The sequence below is a fragment of the Crinia signifera genome, chromosome 4, assembly GCF_055691185.1.
Source record: "Crinia signifera chromosome 4, ASM5569118v1, whole genome shotgun sequence".
Taxonomy (NCBI): Eukaryota; Metazoa; Chordata; class Amphibia; order Anura; family Myobatrachidae; genus Crinia; species Crinia signifera.
Genome location: NC_139220.1, coordinates 111,471,490 through 111,488,899, shown reverse-complemented (window position 1 = coordinate 111,488,899; position 17,410 = coordinate 111,471,490). Strand labels below are relative to the sequence as shown.

The 17,410-nt window shown below is 40.8% G+C and overlaps 1 protein-coding gene across 1 annotated transcript; it reads left to right on the top strand.

Annotated features, from left to right (window-relative positions):
• The first annotated feature begins 345 nt into the window (after positions 1-345).
• LOC146074296 (uncharacterized) lies at positions 346-10,477 on the top strand. Its single transcript, XM_083182238.1, has 7 exons — positions 346-1,467; positions 1,676-1,795; positions 2,767-2,872; positions 4,347-4,448; positions 6,938-7,177; positions 8,012-8,403; positions 9,857-10,477. Exons 1-7 carry the CDS (start codon positions 1,414-1,416, stop codon positions 10,004-10,006), a joined length of 1,164 nt encoding a protein of 387 aa, XP_083038364.1. The 5' UTR covers positions 346-1,413; the 3' UTR covers positions 10,007-10,477.
• Positions 10,478-17,410: the final 6,933 nt, after the last annotated feature.

Sequence of the window (17,410 nt, the reverse complement as noted above, 5' to 3'; positions counted from 1 at the left end):
CATCCACCGGGCCATACACACTGGGTGGCTTTGAGCCGAAAGCCGCTCAAACTTGCTGTTCTACAGTATGTTACATCTGCCGCATCTGCAGTGCAGCATGGTTTTGTCCATCTGTGAAAAAAATTTGCTGTGCGATCAGGTCTGAATTAGGCTCGTAATCCTTTATTACACACTCAACTGCAGATCCCTGACAAACATGCAGTACTATAGTGTACCAAATGGTTTAATCAGCCAATCATCAAGTGGTGCTACAGATAGGGCAGCCGAGAGGTGTGCCGGGCCCCAGTAAAATTTTGTAGGCGTGGCCTAATAGCGGGAGGTGGTTACACGCCCCAAAAATGTTTAAGGTGGGTGTGCACACACCTGCAGCATGTGCAGTGCTGACAGCAGGCTCAGCATGAGCTCTCGCGCTGTCAGTGAGACACTCATGCTGAGCCGGCTGTCAGCACATGCTGTAGGTGTGTGCTGCTGCTGCTGCATGGGACGGACGAAGGGGGAAAGTATGGGGGGGTCGGACGAGGGCCCCCGCAGGGCCCCTCCAGCAATCCCCCCCCCCCCCTTCTCGGGTGCCCTGGCTACAGAAACTTCATTGGCTATTTCACACATGTGAGGTGCAGTTTAAAAAAAAAATAACAAGCAGCTGGTGGACAGAAAGTTGTGTTACAGTCTACGGCAGTGGTTCCCAAACTTTTTTTAATCACGGCACCCTGGAGTATCAGAATTATACTAGGCTTAAAGTTTCTGATTTACAAAAAAATATTAAATTGAGAAAATGATGTTTATATGTCATCCTTAGGTATAATTATATGGGGAGGGACATGATTCACTTCTGTTCTTCCACATGTAGTTTATGATTTGAAGCTAACAGCACTGGTATTGCCTATTACAATAACAAAAATAATCTGATTTGGTCTTGAGCCACCAAACTGGGGCACCCCTGCAAGGGTCCCGAGGCATCCCAGGGTGCCACGGCACATAGTTTGGGTACCACTGGTCCTCCTTACTGGCTGAAGGCCACATGTGCACGATAGCAATAATGTCAAGAACATGGTTAAGGCTGATTCATCTGGCCATAGCACCAGTGGCGTAACTAAATACATGTGGGCCCCATAGCAAAAGTTTGTAAGGGCCCCTATTTATCACCTAATGCTGAAAAATGTATATAGCACATGATACTTTGACAGGCAATGTGGGCCCCTTTCAGCTCTGGGCCCCATAGCAGCTGCACTCCCTGCAGCTATGGTAGTGATGCACTTGCATAGCACATTATACATGACAATTTATAATGCAGGCCATTTTATCCAATGTTTTGTCGTGATATGTTCTCTTCATTAATTGCATTTCCTTCCTCTCTCTTCTGTAGGGAGTAATCCTGATACGCAGTTGATCTGCGGTTCGCAGACGTCAGCAAAGATGTCCGACAAGGACAATGATTGTCACTTTTATTTTCACTACACCTGCATTATGGTAACATCCAGAATTAATTTGATAAATCATTTCAACTACATTAAATTGTACTATAGAGTCAGGGGTGTTGGAATAAATGACAGGGGTCAGTTCTGTCATTTTACTCTGCACTGCCATTTTCTTTTCTTTTGGAGAAATCCTAAAATAATGTTTGTGTGTAGTCCAGTAGCGATGAATAAGTACAATGCCAGTGTTTTCTGTCATACAGGGCGCCAGCTGTCCCTTCCGGAAACGTGAGGCAGCCCTAGGAAATATGACCGATGCCGATCTATGGAAGGAAGGCCGCTGCTTTTGGAGAGAATTTGCATTTTGTGATGAGGCGAGAAATGTAAGTGATCAAGATCAATCAATAAGGTGTAAAATATATATCCTGACACTTTGTGTTTCAAGTAAAAAGTGCTTTCTTGGGCTTTATGTTCACTAACGTCAAAGGCATTTTACGGTTTCAGTAGGAAAAAAAACAAAAATACTGTAAAGGGAGCGCGGCTTAACCGCCATCGTTAGATGACATGTGCTTAACTAGTTCCAGCTGTTTTTTAACTAAAAATGTATATCATACCCAGAGTCCGAGTTCCTATTGGTTATATTTGGAATGGGCACCCATGCTAGGCTGGCGGAGGTGATTTTCTGGGTGGTTTCTCTGTACCTCTCTGGCCATGCTGTGGCTCCCTGCCAATGGCTCAACTATTGTAAGCCTTGGGCTCTCTGTTGTGGAGTCAATTGTTCACATTGCCTAGACTTTCAATCCATTAATTTTTTCTATTTCCCATCCCTCCTTTGAGCCAGGCAGTGTTGTCTTTAACTGTATAATTGACCCTTTGATCTTTTTCATAATGACTGTAAAGGGGTGTACACATGATGCGATTTGATCAGGCGATTTTGACAACGTAATCAAAATTGCCTAGATTATTACGTGATGCTCCTGGCTATCCATAATAGTGGGCCAGTCTCCTGCAGCCACCCTGCTGCACTCCAGCTAGATGCCCACTTGTGGGCATACATCGGGCCGCTAATGTGATGAATTGTGTCATTGTAGCCATGACTCCTGTATAATGTTGGTATTGTATAACAGGGGCCATGGCCAGGATGTTGTAATTATGTAGCCATGCCCCCAGCATGCCCATGTGCCACCCCCTATTTCAGGCCACACTCCCCCACATCAGCTCCTGCAGTGCTGACCTGCAGCCAGGATGTTGGCACCTATGCATAAACATATGTCTGAGGCTGATCTCTTCCATACATGGTGGGTACACCAACGGTCCTCACAATATTAAATATTTTATTTCTCCCCTTTCATAGGCTCCAAGCAAGCTTTTTGTGACCCCCATGACAAAATTACCAGAAGCTGTTGATAAGCCACGTCCTAGAAAAGTACCTGGAGAGGATAAAAAGTTGGATGACAGTGGTGAGTGCTGTGTGTACAGAGTACACAGATTATAAGTGTGCGGACTGATTGGGTTGGCAGAGACATCTCGGCAAAACTGCAAATTCAAGCGTAAAATTAAAACTGTTCCTAACTGTATGTGAGGCCCTAAATGTGCACATTGGTTATTCTGCCCTGTCGTTGTGTGCTTACCTCTTCTCCTCAATTTATCATATTAAATAACAGTCTTCCAATAAGAGAGAGGAGAAGAAAACCTCCAAACAGTCACATCTCTCACCAAGTGGTCACCAGGGTGGCCATGTTATATCTACCCAAATATCTGTCACCCCCACAAAAGGTGTCCTGGGTAATTGATGGTGTTACTGCTGCCTTATGTATGATGTACTTACATTTTCTGTGTGGGGAGCAAGGTGATGGGCTAGTGTTTTTATCCATTGTTCTGACTAAGGAAAACAGTATCCTAAAGTAGCCAGTAGACCAGCACAGTAATGGGTAACTGCATATTGTGTAGACAGAACAAATACAGCATTATTTACTATTTATTACTAGTTTCTTATATAGCGCTCAAATATTCCGCAGCGCATTACAGAGAATATTTGAACAGTCACATCAGCCCCTGCCCAAGTGGAGCTTACAATCTATATTCCCTACTACATGGACACACAGACATTCTAGGGTTCATTTTTGGGGAGCCAATTAGCCTACCAGTATATTTTTGGATTGTGGGAGGAAACTGGAGTAAACAGCGGAAACCCACGCAAGTACAAGGAGAATATACAGTTAGGGCCATGGTGGGAATCGAACCCATGACCTCAGTGCTGTGAGGCCATAATGCTCACCATTACACCATCCGTACTGCCCCACACCCTCCGTAATGCCCCATTATAGAAATTAGGTTAAATAAGGACCATTGTGGGAGGGGGAGAATACATATAGTTTTAAATAAAAATAGCCTGTAAAAGGCTATATCTTACTGAAAGCTCCTTTCTCTGTGTAACACGGTATATTTAGGGCGCTCTATGAGATATTTCGGGGGAAATTTACTAAGAATACGAATACGATATATCGTATTCTTAATACGAATGAATACGAATGCATACGGCTGTTTCAGCCATATGCAAATTCGTGTTCCAAAGGGTAATTTACAAAGCAGTCAAATTTAGCGGCCAAATATACGGCTGCTAATACGAATTCCTATAGGCAGGCTGCATGGATCAGTCAGATCTGTGCAGGCTGCAATATGTAAAAAAAAAAATAGAAAAATAAATAAATACATTTTTAAAAACGACGTGATTGGCCGCATCAATATGAATAATCATATTTTTTGGCATAGTAAATGCCAAACATCCGAATACGCCAAAACTATTTGTATTTTACTATGAAAATACAATTTTTTTTAATGAATTTAGCTTAGTAAATTTCCACTTTAGAGTTTGGTCTATAATAGTTGAATACAAAAGCGCTTAATATTTCATGGACACCTGTCTTCCTGCAGAGAGAGCGGATAGGCTGATTGCTGAAGTACTGGCCTGGGATGAAATCCGCCGGGAAAATGCCAAAAAGAACAAAACTCTGGATGACAACAAGCAGCAACAAGGTAACAAAGAAGTGTTTATTTGTAATATTAGATGTGATGCAATTAAACGACTTGTCCCAAGTGATACTGTTCACATCAATGTGGGACCAAAAACAACAACTTTGAATCTTAAAAAAGATAAAAGTCGGTTCACAGTCTCTAGATCATGTGCAAGTAAATACCATTGAAAAAATTAAGAAGAATAAATCTCTCCTGCATAAACAAGCCGCCCAATTACAGTGTGATGAGGCTTCATCTGCACTATATACTAGATACAGGTGCAGTTCCAGAGGACTGGAGAAGAGCAAACGTAGTTCCACTGCACAAAAGCAGAAGCAAAGAAGAAGCAAGTAACTACAGACCAGTGAGCCTTACATCAGTAGTAGGGAAATTAATGGAAACACTATTAAAGAAAGAATAGTGGAATATCTAAAATTAAACAACTTACAGGATCCAAAACAGCATTGGTTTTACTGCAGGAAGATCATGCCAAACAAGTCTCATTTACTTTTTTGACTCCGTGACCAAAATACTAGATGAAGGGGGGGCTGTAGATGTGGCATATCTAGACTTTAGTAAGGCATTTGACACTGTCCCACATTGCAGACTGCTAAACTTAAAAGTGTGGGATTGGATTATAAAACAATTAAATGGATAAGAACGTGGTTGCAGGATTGGAAATAGACAGTTGTAGTAAATGGAGTGCATTCTATGGAGGGACATGTTACCAGTGGAGTGCCCCAGGGATCTGTACTTGGACCAGTGCTCTTTAATATTTTTGTTAGTGACATTGCAAATGGTATTGAAGGGAAAGTATGCCTTTTTGCAGATGACACAAAGATATGCAGTAGACACACCAGGAGGGGTAAATCAAATGACTGATGATCTAAGTAAACTTGAGAATTGGTCAAGAGCATGGCAACTACAATTTAATGCTAAAAAATGCAAAATTATGCACCTGGGACTCAAAAACCCAAAGGCTCAATATAGTACCAAGGGTACTATAATGGAAACTATTGAGGAGGAAAGGGATCTAGGAGTCACTATTTTAAGTGACTTAAAGGCAGGAAAGCAATGTAGCAAAGCAATAAGGAAGAAGGGTCAGATGCTTGGTTGCATAGGGAGAGGAATCAGTAGCAGAAAAAAAAGTAATAATGCCCCTTTATAGGTCATTGGTACGACCTCATCTGGAATACTGTGTCCAGTTCTGGAGACCATATCTTCAGAAGGATATAAATACATTAGAGAGTGTACAAAGAAGGGCCACTAAAATGGTGCATGGCCTACATTACAAAACTTACCTGGAAAGACTAGAAGACCTTTACATGTTTAGTTTGGAGCAGAGAAGGGAAAGGTGGAACATGTTAGAAATCTTCAAATATATCAAGGGTTTTAACATAGTACAGGAGGGAATTTTCTTCAAAGGAAAAGAAGTAATAGAACACGAGGACATGCACTGAAACTGGAGGGAAGTAGGTTCAGGGGAAATGTTAGAAAGAATTACTTCACAGAAAGGGTAGTGGATAAGTGGAATTGCCTCCCATCAGAGGTGCTGTGTACACACTTGTACAATCTGCATGAGATCCAGATGAGATTTTGACTATATAGTCAAAATCTCATCTGGATCTCATGCAGATTGTATGGGTTTTATCCCTTGCGATCCAGATGCGTACTTGATGCGCGCTCCCGTATCGCAGCCAGAAAGTCTTGGCTGCATAGACTATATAGTGCAGATCTGCACTATATAGTCTAAATTGTATGCAGATAGTCTAAATTGTATATATTGTATGCAGATAGTCTATTAATTGTACAAGTGTGTACACACAGTAGAACAATTTAAACATGCTTGGGATAGGCATACAAAGAAATAAGGATTAAAAAGAGTTGAGATTACCTGAACGGTAAAAAAAGGGGCAGACTAGATGGGCCAAATGGTTCTTATCTGCCGTCAAATTCTATGTTTCTATGTTTCTATGCTGCATCTCCCACAAAGATAATGTGGCTTTGTAAGTTATCAGGTAACACACAGAGTCTATCTGCTGGCACACACCTATCTGCAGAGCGTGGAACCCCCGGTCAGGAGATTCCACGCTCTGCAGATATCTGCTCCATGGGAGCTTTCTGTCCTCCCTGAGCTAACCTGAGGACACCTGCATTACGATTTGACAGGTGTTCTGCCCCAGTCAATCTCCCCAGGCAGGTGAGGCGCTCCCCAGCGCTCTGCATCCCAGGCGGACAGAAGAATGGGTGGCCGCTGATTGGCTGAGGGAGCTCTCTCTAGTGTATGGGGCCTTACCAATGCTGGATTTCTCACACTTATAATTGGGGTAGGTCTTATTATCGGGAAACACGGTACATAGTACAAATGGGAGAGATATTGGATGTGGACATAGACCCAACTATAACATAGTGTTTCTTCATTTCTCAGTTTGGAATTTTTACTTTACAGAAGATTGATGTGTTGGGCTTATTTTCTGTATAAGAGAACTGACCGGTATTCTTGGTTACAGATAAAGCACAAGTGAAGGCAATTCATGCCAGAAAGTGCGAAGTCACCATTGCTGCAGGAGTGATACCACGGAGCTGTGATATGGGTAACGCACCTCTAAAAGCCACCAGGAAGCGCAAATATTCTGCAGTCACCACCATGGGAGATAAAGCAGACGCACCCCCCTGCAAAGTTGCCAGAAAGTGTGACGAGTCCGCAGTCCCCATTGCTGCAGGAGTGACACCACAAAGCTCTGATTTGTGTAGGTTATTTTTTTTCTGTGCAGGGTAAATACTGGCTGCTTTTGCATGTAGCCCACAAATGTTAGATAGCTTTATTTTTAGTCTGCAATTTACAGTAGATTTCAATTGGAACCCATCCCACCCAATTATATTTGTTTCTGCATGTTACATCTGCCCCACCTGCATGCAATATTGGCCCTACATGCCCCAGTTTAATAGCATGGATATACCACTGCCATTTATCACCCAGTACCCAGCTAGGTGACCTCATCTTTGCATCATTTCAGTTCACCCAGCGTTTTATGCTAATGCAGCCATGACGGACAGATGGCGGCGGGCAGCTGACCTCACCGGATGTTAGCTACATGCCCACTTCCCCCTGAATGTGCATGTACATGTAAGGTTGCTCAGAGCAACCTTACATATGCGTGCACCTTCCACATCTTTCGAAGGTCAGCAACCATTGAAAGATGTGGTAGGTTCCCCCTGGCCTGTGAATGGATAGTACTGTGAAACATCCATTTGCATGCCCTGTGTGCGAATCGCACTTGCGAATGGGTGGCACCAGCCAACCATTCACAAGGCAGGGTTTGGTAGACTTGCAAGGCTTGTAATTCATAACCTTGCGAATCAACCAGAATAACCCCCTTAGTGTAACCTCCTGTCTAAGAATTCTGGGTAGATACATGCAAATCATTATGTTCAGATACAGTATAGATATAGATACAAATGGGAGGGATATTGGATGTGGACATGTTCCCAACTATACCATAGTGTTTCTTCATTTCTCAGTTTGGAATTTTTACTTTATTTTATTTTCTGTGTAAGAGAACTGACGGTATTCTTGGTTACAGACAACGCACAAGTGAAGGCAATTCATGATGCTGGAAAGTGCGAACAGTCAGACGCCACCATTGCTGCAGTGACACCTCGGAGCTGTGATTTAAGTAACACACAAATGAAGGCAATAAGCACACCTCTAAAAGCCACCAAGAAGCGCAAACATTGTGAAGTCGCCACCATGAGAGATAAAGCACAAGTGCAGGACATAGGATCAACCCCCTGCAAAGTATCCAGAAAGTGCGTTGAGTCAGAACTCACCATTGCTGCGGGAGTTACACATGTAAGCTCTGATTTGGCAATGAAGGCAATAAATGCTGGAAAGTGTGAACAGTCAGAAGTCCCCATCGCTGCAGGAGTGAGCTCTGCTATTACCTTGGCTGGGAGGAAGAGGAAGCCCCCTGCTGTAAGTAAAACTCATGCACCTATTTTCATTTAATAATGTATTAGAAAAACATATGAATCTCACCTAGAGGCGCAATCCCAAGAAATGTTATTTACTGTACATAAGCCTTGTGCGCTTTTTGTTCTTAAGAGAGTGTTGGCACTGGTAGAACTCTGGGAGGCAATGGAGTCATCTGCCGCCGGGCTCCTGCTCTCAAGGGGACACCTCTCCTCCCCTGCAAATTGAAATCCATTAATTGAAAGCCATTGAAATAGCATATGTGGCTGAGTTCTGAAATATATATGTGTTCTTTCTCTCTCCATATATAGAACTATATATTTCATGAGACATATATGTGTGTTTACAGTATATGTGTGTGTGTGTGTGTGTGTGTGTGTGTGTGTATATATATATATATATATATATATATATATATATATATATATATTCTTAGGAGGTCCCGGCACTCACTATAAGTTGTACAGACACAGGTCCCGGTGCCTTCCGCTGACCGGCTTGTCCACAAACCCCGCCTGTCCAATATGCATGGTATTCGGCAGCACTCAGTAAAATAAATAAGACAGAACGCCAGATGACACCAACGTTTCAATGCTTTGTGGCATTTTCATCAGGGCAGCCCTGACGAAAATGCCATAAAGCATTGAAACGTTGGCGTCTTCTGGCGTTCTGTCTTATTTATTTTACTGACTGCCGCCGAATACCGTATATATATATATATATATATATATGTGTATGTGTGTGTGGATGTGTTGGGGGCACCAATATATATCTTGCCTCCGGGCAACTGGGATGAACTTACGCCACGGAATGTTGGGCTTTGGGCCTTACATTCAGAACTGGTGTCCTGGTGCCGGAGGGCTTCCTTGCTTCACATTCTCCATCTTGCAACTGCTCCTGAGGCAGGTGAGCTGTGACATGAGAATAAAGCCACCTGGTAGTGAGGACAGGGCCTCTATTGTGGAAAGTACAGTATCACTGCTTCATTAGCATTATGCAACTGGACAGAATAGCATCATAAATCACACATTCAGCATGTCATGGACTCAGATGATCTTTAGAACAATGTAGTCTGTATGTTTTCTAACAATCATGGACCTCACTGAGAAACAAGGTCATGTTCCTAGAACATTGGTTGTTTCACACCTTTGCTGAGTGTGGGTAACATGTACAGGGTATTATGATGAAAATGTCATTTGCTGTGCTGAAATCAATAATTAAGTACACCCAAGTAAGCAAACTTCTTAAAAGTACTGTATATACTAATATACATATATATATATGTATATATATATATATATGTATATATATATATATATATATATATATATATATATATATATATATATATATATATATATTAGATTTCTTGTCTGACACATGTCACTGAAAAAATGTCTCATTCTGAAACTACTGGGCCTTTGTAAAATGCTTTTATGTTTTGTCACTTCCACAGATTCCATTAAATGAACAACCCCCAATGAAGCGCAAAATATCTGAGGCTGCATCAAAACAGGCGCCATTACCATCTACATCTACATATAATAATGACATCGATATGGAGGAAACCTCTGATGAAGATGATTTCCTCATGGACCTCAGCTAAGCTTCTAAGAAAAAGCCTACAATATATTAACATCATGGGGACAATTAGTATACATTTGTGACTGGGGATCAAGCCAGGTCTTGCAGAAAACATCATTTTATCATCCCCCAGCACATTTAAAGACATGACCTTGGCATAACTGTGAATAAATATTTAGCAGTTGTTACCCAACCTGTGGTGAATTATCATCATTCTCCTTCTCCAGATGTGAACTATTTTTACAGATCTCCTTAATTACACTTACTGACCTTTTACTGGTTTATTCAATTAATGTTTTACTTACATAATTTTATAGATTGACTATTTCAAATGATACTGCTCTTGGGATAAGGTGTTTTTTCTACTCTCTTTTTGTGGGAGGCATAAGGAGCTAGCCCCCACTATGTTATTGGTGTCCATCAGGGAGAAACCTGGAGAACACACAGCATTCTGGATCCCTTTCACACTATAAAGATGTGTTCTCTAATTATGCTCATTGCCTGTTTGTGGTACACAACATTTTATAGGTCCAACTCACAGTATCTCTATCTATGTCGACAATTCACACGGGTAGAAATATTCGGTACTTGTTTCCTAGCACGGCGCCACCGATGTAGATTGTATGACATGGGGTGTGTAAAATCGGGGTGTGTAAGATCGGTCGCATCGCATGCGACCGATTTGACCCGATTTTTAATTGTACAGCCACCCTGATGGCTGATTCCTATGTGAAATGCCCCCCCAGACCCGATTTTTCATTGCATACCCACCCTGATGGGTAAATACTATGTCAAATGCCCCCCCATTGTTAACGCCACGCCACGATCAACGCCAACCCGAAGCGTGGCGAGCGCAGCGAGCCCGGGAGCGGCGGAGGTACGCGTCCTCCGACCTTTTCATAACCCCACTATTCACGTCGGCGTGGAGCTGATATTATATAGTGTAATTATATAGTGTAAACCCACGCTTCGGGTTCACGTTGATAGTGGGGATGGCGTGGGGGTGCATTTAAGATTGTAAGTACCCATTAGGGTGCCTTTACAATAAAAAATCGCATCACATCGCATGCGGCTATATGGCATGCGATGCGATGGCATAAGATGCCATAAGATGGAAATCTTGGGCGCAGTGCTAGGAAACAAGTACCCACATTAGGCATGGAGTTAATTATCCCAAATATATTATATTATTATAACTTTTATATTGCAAAATAATAAAAATATTTAATGCAAAAAATCACATAATGTTAAACATTGTGTACTGGTGCAAAACTATACACATGTTTTAGTACTAAATAACATACAAGAATGGAGTGAGTATGATGTGGAAGATGGTTTACGTAAGAGAAGAAAAAGCAGATCAGGGAAGAGGGCCCTGCTCATGAGAGCTTACATTATCCCCAATCCCATGTGTTTCCGTACGATCTCAGCTCCATTTTATGTTGGAAAAAAAAATGGCAGCTAATTGGATACCATATTAATGACCATTGGTCACTAAGGGGGAAATTTACTAAGGTTTCTTTGTAAAAAATAGGTGTATTCGTATCTAGAAATACACCTTTTTTTTACAATTTCTCATTTTTGGTATTTACTATCACAAAAATATGTCTATTCGTATTCATGGCACATTCTTATTTGTATTTACAAATACGAATGTATACGCCATTGACAGAATACAAATAGGAATCACCATTCAATAGAATGGTGATTCCAAATTTTACTAAGCGGACAAATTTAATTACCAGCAATTATTGGAATATGGCCGCTAATTGCCGGTAAAATACGCCAGGAGAATAAACGTAATTTTCCTGGTGTATTTGGCAGAAGCCTGCACAAATCAATCAGATCCCTGCAGGCTTCAGTGTAAAAAAAGAGAAAAATAAATAATAATAAAAAAACGGCGTGGGGTCTCCCCAACCACAGCCATAACCAGCTGCAGGTTCACAGAGCCGGTCCTGGTTTATAAAAAAACAGAAAACAAGGCAAATACGGGTTCCCTGTATTTTTTTAAATCAGCACCAGGCCCAAGAGCCGGTCCTGGTTCCCAAAATATGGGGGACAAATTAAGTAGGTGAAAAAGTAATTTGAGCATCGGCCATATTCAGAAATCACAGCACCAACAAAGATAAGCTGACGTCAGGGAAGCTTGGAAAGTTCCTTTGTTTAATGAGCTCAGTATCTCATATTTATACTTTAACATAATGTTGCTCTCCTCCCAGCAAGGAGGAGATATTAAAGAAAGCATACATATTCATATTCAACACACCCCAAAGGTGGGGTTACAATTAAAACTTTGGTTCAACGTGCAAAAGCGTAGTATCTCTGACGATAACATAGGCGTTTACTTCTAATGATGGGAGTATTTCTAAGTCACTTCACAAAGGCATATGGATTTCATCAAAACTCTTCTCATTAAAATGGAATTGCATGTTTTTCTCTTTCTTATCTTACTTTAAGAATGTAGTCTTCTCCTACATCTCACAGCTGGTTCATATCCATTTTAATTGGGATTCTAGTAGAACCAAGGACAAGCTGACTATATGTAAAGATTAACTATTTCAGCTTCTTGAACATGCATTTGCTATAACTCTAATAACACATAATACATCTTACTAAAAGGAATATTCAGCTTATATAGACAATATAGTGTTTAGTAAGTTTCACTCTATCAGTTACTCCCTCCTTTTTATAATAATTAAACATTACAATTGAGTTAATATTGTTTACATACAGTAGTAAACAAAAACACACACAAAAAAAAAATTATTATAAACGTAGGAAACTCATAGTGGTCAGACATCTTACAATACAACCTGCCTATGCAAAGTATTAGTCACATCAGATGGGTCTAGTGGGTTATAGTCCTGAGACCAGGAAACTATTTCCTGAGGTCAGAAGGCAAATGGCCGTTGGCTCACATCCATCGGAATAGACTGATCCTCTGTTTTCTGTGTCCTTCCAGATATGAGTTTCTTGAACTTGGTTGTAGTTATTGCAGACTGGCACTGTTTCAGACAAACAGAGAAAACACACATCAATATCTTGAAAGCAATATAAACAAGTATGCATAACCCTATAATTTTTAGGCCAAACATAAGAATTCCCATAACCCATCCACTGACTCCTGTGAACCATGTAGATGGGTTTAGGAACGATAGCCAGCCCCAATCACCTCCTAGAGTGTCAGGTGTATTATGCTCAGTGGCATATATCCGTGTTTCATTTTCTATCTCTTGTATATGTTTTTCTATTGTCTCGAGCATTGTCAGTCTCATTGGTAATAAATGTACAGCACAATATTCCTGTTTGCGTATATAAAGTCATCAAAATTCCAACAACCTATCCCCTTTTATCATTTTCAAATCCTCTACTACCAAGTCAAAAGCTTGACCATAAATTCTGATAATATTATTCAATAATTTGGCCAGGTCCAATATCTGCCTATCATTACAAGGAGTACCTGTGGTTCTCAGAGAAGTTACATTCCCCAGGATTACTCCTAACATAGTTCCAAAAGCCGTATCGAACCAGGATTCATACTCTTTGGGTTGACTAGCTTTCCCAATACTTTTCTTATTTATATGATGTGGCCCATTGGACCATCATATCTGGGCTCAAGCGATTTTCGAACGTGTCTTTTGAGATACACCCAATCTCCTGGCTGGAGATGATGAGGATTGTTCTCTGCTGTAGAATCTGGAATCCTGGAGCTATCCATCTCTCATTAGTAATAGCAGTCATTTGATCCTTCCCAAGGTGGGTCTGTCCATGAGTAATTTGGCACATAGCTGGGTAGAGTACTCTGGGTAGGCATAACAGTTCATCTCTTTTCCAAAGCTCCGTTTCTTGATCTTTTGACGCTCCTCTCCTTTGCCATTCTGCTTTTTCCACTGGACCTGCTTGGTCTTGGAATTTCCTTAATTGTTGCATATCTGCCATGTGTTGTGGTTCTCCCGTTTCTGTCACAACCAAGTAGTGTCTTTTTCCTACTGGCTGGGCTTTTGCTGCTCTCTTAGCTTCTGCATCTGCAAGATTGTTTCCTCTTGTTTCTTTTGTTTGATTCTTTGTGTGTGCTTGAATCTTGATGATGGCAACTTTGTGTGGCTTCATTAATGCTTGGAAAAGTTTTTTAATGAGGTCAGCATGCTGTATCTGTTTACCTGTAACTGTTTTAAAGTCTCTGCTTTTCCAGATCAACAGATCATTGTCACTCCCCATCTATATCTGGAATCTGTATAAATGTTCGCTGTTGTATGCTTTGCGTGCTCCAATGCTTTAGTAAGGGCGACAAGTTCAGCTGCTTTTGCTGATAAGTGTGCTGGTAGGGCTCCAGAAGTTACTACTTCAGTGTCGGTAGTGATGGCATATCCAGTGTAGGGCTTGCCATTTTCATAGTATCTGGACCCATCAACGTATAGTTCATAATGAGCATTGGGTATGGGCATATCTTGGACGGGTGGCAATGTCTGGGTCTCTTATTCCATCAAAGCAAGACAGTCATGAGAAAATTTTGAGTACAAGTATTTTCCTCTTTGTCCTCACCTCCACCTCCTGCATCTACTTCCATTCTCTGGGCTGTTGTAGACGATACTGTGCTGACCGAAGGTGCTTGTTCCCTCATTCTTTCTCATTCTCCCTCCTTTTTGAACATTGATGTTCATACTCCTTCTGTTCTGGCAACAGGGCTGGGAGAAGCGTTGCGGGATTAAGAGTGATGCACCTCTTGATTGTCACATTGGTTGCACTCAATAGGGACACTTCGTACTTGGTGAGTCTAGCTGCTGAAAGATGTTTGGTTCTTGCTTGTCGTAGGATTTCTGTTACAGCATGTGGTACTTGTATGGTTAGTTCATGATTAAGAACAATGTCTATGCACTTATCCTTCAATACAGCAACCGCTGCTACAGCTTTAATACATGTAGGTGATCCTTGAATGATATTGACAAGCCTGCTGGAATAGTAAGCAAGAGGTCTTTGTCTTGTTCTGTGGATCTGTGTTAACACTCCCAAAGCATGTCCTTTTTCCTCATGGCAATATAAGGTGAAAGATTTAGAATAGTCTGGTAGGCCTAGGGCAGGTGAAGAGGTAATGGCCAACTTTAATTGCTGAACTGCTTGAGCCATGTCTTCATCTGTTGGATGCGGACCCTCTATTTTGATTGCATTGTATAATGTTTGCATGTAAACTGATGCAAGAGGTATCCCGTCCCTGCAGTAGCCCACCAGGCCTAGAAATGACCTGACTTGTTTCACAGTCTTTGGTATTTTAGCTTGTAGTATTAGCTTCTTCCTGTCTTCTGTCAGGTGTTTGATGACTTGAGAGATACAATGTCCAAGGAAGTCAACTTTTTGTTTACAGAGCTGTAGTTTGTCTTTTGAAGCCCTGCAGTCTTGTTCTTCCAGGAACTTGAGTAGAAACACTGTTTCTTGCTGGCACTTGTCTTGAGTTGTTGTAGCTAACAAGAGGTCATTGACATACTGGATAAGCTGAGTTTCTTCTGAGTAAAAGGGTCTCCAAGCCTGGAGAACCAGTGACATTGCTTCAGAGTAGTCACTGGGGCTAGTGGCGCCCCCTTGAGGCAATCTTGTCCAGCAGTATTGTTTGCCATCATGTGTAAAAGCTAACAGTTCTTGAGAGTCTTTAGTGATAGGCATCGCATTTGCCAGATCGATCACCGTAAACCAGGCCCCTGATGGTGGGATCTGATTCAGCAAGGTGTGTGGATTAGGCACAATGGGACAATTAACAGTCTCTTGTTGACCTCCCTAAGGTCATGAATCATTCATGAAACAAAGGCGTCGACCATTCGGATCTACATTGAACAAGGATGCCGGACTGTAGATAAGCTTGTAGTTGCTTGGTGATGGCGACTCTTTGATCAGGATTCAGTGGATATTGCTTTACGGATACTGGCACTGCTCCTGGCTTTAATCGCAGTTGGACAGGTTGTACGTTCAGCTTGCCAGAGTCCATCTTCCCCTTAGACCACAGCTTGTCCAGTACTTGGGATGTGATCCAGTCTGGGAGGATAACTTTCAGCAGACTCTGTAAAAGATGATTGGGAGAGAAACACATACACAGCGGCATCTATTTGAGGTAGTGAGTCTTTGGATATATTGGATTTATATTTGATACAAAGTAACAATGGAGACTGTTAGGTGACAAGAGAGAACCTGCCTATACCCACAGATGACACAAAACAGACTATAAAGTTCACTAATGAGCACACAAGCTACACTTGTGCAGCCTAACAGAACACTCAAGCTATAGATCCATAGGAGCAACTGTGCTCACAGATACAAGAACGATTGAATAAGGTAAAACCCCAAAAACGAATGCAAAACCTAGAAAGCTAATCCGGAGAGACCATACAAACTAAACACAGAACATAAAATTTCTAACGAAATATCCAAAACAGGAATGAGCCACTCTGTGGCTTGCAACAATGTTCCAGTAAAGTATCATTGTTCATATTAAGCTATGAAAGATAACATAGTCACATATGACCAATAGGAACTGTGTTTCTTAGCACTACATTTTTAACGAAAAACTAAATTTCCAAATAATGTCATAGTAAAGAAGTATAACATTCCCTTCAAATACTAAGTTCTTATTAAATGCACACATATGTGTTTGAGTATGTGTGCATATATCCACATATTTTCTTACTTTAAGGAAAAATTCAAGTAGTAATATCCAATGACAAATAAGAAATATCTGATATGCAAAAAAATACACTTAATTGTATTGAAAAGTTTGCTATGATTCTATAAAAAGAGAAAGAAACAGAAAATAGCAGTCAACTCGTATCTTTAACCTTCTACTAAGGAGACAAAAAAACAAATGTTACTGTCACATAATTGTTTTTTTTTTTCTTTTAAACAAATAAAACATACAACTTAAATACTGATCAGATTTCTAAGAGAAAAATAAAAAAACAATTTTAAAGTTAGCGCATTCAATCGTAAAGAATGATTATTTTAGCTAGCTTACTGCGATAGCAGCTGGATGTCACATGCATTGAACATAAGAAGACATTCACTGTTACATACTGCAGCTACGTAACCTTTCGTGACCTTTGGCTGTCATGAAGTCAGTTAAATCCTTAACATGCTTAAATGTTAAATACTGAATGTTCAAATACACTTTAGTATTAAAATTCACCAAATGCAAAGATCATAATTGCATACATATGAATTTGAAATGCACATTAAACATTACACACATGTAATGACACAAACTTGATACTTTTAGTTCATTACTTTGAACACAAAACTGTACATTTGATTCTGCTCATTGGTAATATAGGGAAAATTAAAATATTTATTTATTCTCCTGGCCAGGATATTTTCCAAAATCACCAACTTGCAGACTTTTCAAATGTAAAGCATTTTTTTATTCTCAGATCAGTTATTTGATCTGGGC